Consider the following 4,636-nt stretch of genomic DNA (forward strand, 5'->3'; position numbering starts at 1 on the left):
AATATACAAAATTTCTATTTTATAATTATACAAAATAAATTTTACATGTTCCTATTATTAAAATTATGTAAATTTTTATTTAATTAAAATGTCATTATACAATTTAAAAGTAATGCCTTTCTTCTGATTATGAAATTTGTAGCACAGCTTCATTGCTTTGTGAATGAAGTAAGTATCTTTTCCCATCAGATAACTTTTTCAAAACAAAACAGCTTTCTCTCTTTGAAAACTTTTAGGCAATCTTTTTAACATTGGGTTTCTTACATTTAGACTTCAGAACTACTGAACCTGAGAACGTTCTGGAGAAGAAGCCAAAGGTAGTTGAAGATAGACAGTTCAACATGAAGGTTAATATTTAAAGAGTCTCAAAGACAAAGACAAAGATGACTTTAATTATTAGAATATTACTTAAATTCCAAGAAATCCCTTATAAAATCTTTTTAATTAACTGCAGTGCTTTTAAGTTAAAATATGTAAGACATGCTATAATACTAGACAACTAACTATAATCCACGTCTGCTAAATTACTATTTTTACAGTTGAAGAAAAGTTAAGGACAAAATCTAAAAGCAGCTCTAGACTAATATCAATATGAAATTTTTACAAAAAATTATTAACATGTTTGAAATCTTGCTATTTGCCTTGAATTATCCTAATGTCTTTACAGGTTTTAACTGATCAGTCCTCAAAACTACTGACTAAACAAGGTACAATATTATTTGTTTTATAGACGAGGAAACTGAGGCACAGAATGTTATGAATTTGTTCAGAGACATAGAGCTAGTAAGTGGCAAATCTGTAATTCAAACACTAGTGTCCACTAGGGTTTTATAATGTTTTATAATATCATCTATGAATAAAAGAGAAAAGTATATATGTTTGCTCATTCAGACATAATTTTAACCTTAGAAGCTTCTCATAAAATCTGCAAGGTTTTTTTTAAAATGAGATTAATGTAATGCAAAATGACATCAATACAAAGTGCAAAAAAATGACAATAGTTTAATAATGACAGCTCTTTAATCGAATGTTTACTGTGAACAGGCTCTATACTAAAAGCTTCACATGAATTAATTCATTAAATCCTTAAAGCCCAAGGGATCAGTTTTTGTATTATCTTCATTTTACAGATGAGGAAATTACAACTAAGTAACTTGCTTGAAGTCGGACATTCAAGGAATTGCTAAACCATTGCTTAGTCCTAAGTCTGTCTCACTTGAAAGTGGAAACTCTAAACCATTTTCTACCAGCATTTAACTTTTTCTCTACTGATGCAACAATTTCATCAGACGTATTTACAGGGCTTCCCCTCCCTAATTCTTTCTCTCATTATTAAGTACTTTTTTTTTTTTTGAGATAGAGTTTTGCTCTTGTTGCCCAGGCTGGAGTGCGATGGCGCGATCTCAGCTCATGAGCCCCCACGCCTGGCTAATGCTGTATTTTCAGTGGAGACGGGGTTTCTCCACGTTGGTCAGGCTGGTCTCAAACTCCTGACCTCAGTGATCCACCCGCCTTGGCCTCCCGAAGTGTTGGGATTACAGGCATGAGTCACCATGCCCAGGTGCATTATTAAGTTCTAAACTGCTGGGAGCAGTAAAGGTAGGAAGTTTGTCTTTGTCCGCCTCTTCCCAAACCTTTATCAAACCCCACAACATTTATCATATCACAGGGAAGAAAAAAAACAAGAAAAGCTTAAGAAACTGAACGCTTCAAGTCCTGTTGCCTCTGCAAATCATTTAACGTCTTTGGGATATAAGTTAGGAATACCAGCTTACAGCTTACAAACTCAAATAATTTTCAAGTCCTTCATAAAGTGTCATATGGAAATAAAAATTATCAGGAGAACTGTCACCCCACTAAGCAGTAATCACAACATAAAATCTCCATTACATGCAAGATATCCCACTTTTGCCACTGGAAATATATCACCAAAAGGTATTCTCTTAAATACTAAAAAACTGATTCAATATAGTGCTTGGGGAAAAAAGATAGAACATCACATCTTGTATTCAGAGTATCAAGGAAAGGCAAACACAAAGGATATTTCCAAAATTTTACCTCCGACCGAACACCTCCGGGCTATTTCCCAGTAAACCAGACCAACAGAATAGATGTCAGCTCGTTTGAAGGACTCAAAGATATTCACATTCATTGTATCATCAAGCATTTCAGGAGCCATATACCTTCAAAAACATGCACATTTCAGATTCTGTGTATGACTTTATAGCAGTCCAATAAAACAATCTTAATAAATTAGGAGAGGATGAATAACATTAAAGAATACATTATTGACTCAACCATCAAGTGTGCTCAGCAGCACTCCACCCATACTTTCTCTCAGTGAACAATTTTATTTTACAAAAACTATAGCCATGTTTGAACAAGAGTCAGTGTAAGAAATCTACAGTCCATGGACCTGACCGAGCCTCACTGTACTAGGGAGATTTTGGAGATTTCCCAGAATACTGAAGTGAGGATGCAACACCCTCCCAAGTTCTTGCAAGGGTGTTAGATCCTCTGAAGGAATCCAGCATCCAAGGCTTCCCTGAAGGTTCCTGATGTGGGGATAATCAGACGGGTGAGCTAAGGCTTTTCTTGCACAGGGAAAAGAAGTCCCTTAGGGCTACCCAGTGTGAATAAACTGCCCGAAAGTGCTCCTGGGGCCTCATTAAAGTCTCCCAGTGAATCATGAGAGGCATTCACAGGCACTGTCCTGGGAATCTCAAATATGGCTTGAAGGTCAACTATAGCAGCTTAGAATTTCTGAACTCTCAAGGGCCTTTAACAACTCCAAGAAAATATTTTGGTTGTTTCTGATTTCAAGGTCAAGAACTCTGGAATTTTGCCAAAGTAATGTAGAGCCTGAAATTCAAGTAAAAAGAATTGGAAGTAGGCTGGCCATATGGCCAAAGGCTGGCTATAACAAGAAAAACACCAGAAATCCCATTCCTAATGGGCCTGACCTGACACATGTGTGGTATATGTTGCTACTTCACGCTCATTCTTAATCTTCAGAGATTCTGTTCCTTGAAAGTGGGAACTGTATCCAAACTCATATTATCTTAATACATATCAATTTGGGAGACTTAATGATAAGTAAAAGTATGGGTAATTGTTATTTATAGAATAAGGCAATATAGTAGCACATAAGTGTACTCAGCATATAGAGTCCCTACCTATCTATTTCAACATATTCATTCTGTGTCTGTTGTGTAGAACCTGAATATGTAGAACTAGTCCTGAGTTTCAGTTCATTTATGGGATATAAAGGCTTTGGAGGAGCTACATACTGCTGACATTTTTTTTCTTATCTGTAGGGAAATGCATTCTCAGCAGATAGCACACTAAAAATAATACATCACTATCTCTTCCACCGTTTCTCTCCACTGGACTCGGTACCTAAATGGCTGCAATCCATGTGGCCCAAAATGCCAACTCTCCTTGCTTTATAACCATTGTGCCCACTAACTCCTCAGTGACCCAGAGAAGACTTCCGGATTTCTTGGGCCCAGTGGTTTCCCATTTGGACCTGAGCCTCCTCCACACACATGAGGACATTCATGCTTATTGGTCACTCTCACATCTTACTATGCTACCCAAGTCAGTCATCTTACCTCTTCGTTCCCACTTTAGGATTCTGAGGTATGTCGATAGTGTTCAGTATTGAATCATGCTTCACAGCCAACCCTAAGTCCGCTATGGCACAAGTTTCACATTTTTTCACTAAGATATTCTTTGATTTTATGTCTCGATGAGCAATAGCAGGTTTACCTATGAAGCATAAGAAGAACAGATTCATTTTTTCCTTTACCGAAGACTGTTCAAGAGAAATCATCCTGAAGACTTAGCTCTAAATGAGCTAATTCAAAAAGAGTGTTCTTCAAAGCTCCTGTCACTATCTAAATTATCTTCTTTATTTATGTACATGCTGAATCATCTGTCTCTCCCAAGTAAACTGTAAACTGAATAAGGACAGTAACTATTTTGTTCAACACCATTCCTCTATTGCTTAGAGCACTAGATGACTAGATCACTCATAAACATTTTTTAATAGATGAGGAAAGAATTAGTACTGCTACGTCCTCATAAGAGCATAGCAAATATTGTTTTACAAAATAAGTCTGAAAACTTCTATTACCCCACACCAGCAGTTCTCAGTTGTGGCCAAAAGATCCCCAAGGTCCTTGCAACTCTTTTCTAACTATGCATCTGTGTGACACCACCTTTTCTTCACATATTTCCACCAAAACAACATATGAGAACAGACGGAATGAAGAACAGGTATGAAAATCCAGACATTAAAACAGACATTAAAGGGATTTACAACAATGCAAAACAAAACCAATATTTTCACTTGACCAGTTTTTGTATTAGAAAAAAATGTTGTTATATTTAAAATGTTATTTACGTTAACATTTAATTGGTTATTATTTTAAGTAAATTAATAAGTACTTTTAAATTCCTCAATTTTAATTTCTAATATTGTAAACGGTAACAGATACAAGTTACATACACAAAAACCTTTGTAGTACTCAATAATTTTAAGAGTGTAAAGAGATCATGAGTTCAAATGTGAGAACCACTGCCCTGTCTAGACTAATTGACTCTCTAGAGTCAACCTCTTTTTTTTTTTTTT

General features: G+C 35.8%; 1 protein-coding gene across 1 annotated transcript in view; it reads right to left on the reverse strand.

The window, feature by feature from the left end:
• ACVR1C (activin A receptor type 1C) overlaps positions 1-4,636 on the reverse strand; it is a 101,672-nt gene that overhangs the window by 7,992 nt on the left and 89,044 nt on the right. Inside the window, exons 5-6 of the mRNA XM_017895091.1 lie at positions 3,615-3,771; positions 2,059-2,183 (exon numbers count right to left, since the gene is read on the reverse strand). Coding sequence (XP_017750580.1) covers positions 2,059-2,183; positions 3,615-3,771 — 282 coding nt within the window. The remainder of the gene's footprint in view (positions 1-2,058; positions 2,184-3,614; positions 3,772-4,636) is intronic.

This window comes from Rhinopithecus bieti, unplaced genomic scaffold (genome assembly GCF_001698545.2).
Source record: "Rhinopithecus bieti isolate Rb0 unplaced genomic scaffold, ASM169854v2 scaffold_25748, whole genome shotgun sequence".
Lineage (NCBI taxonomy): Eukaryota > Metazoa > Chordata > Mammalia > Primates > Cercopithecidae > Rhinopithecus > Rhinopithecus bieti.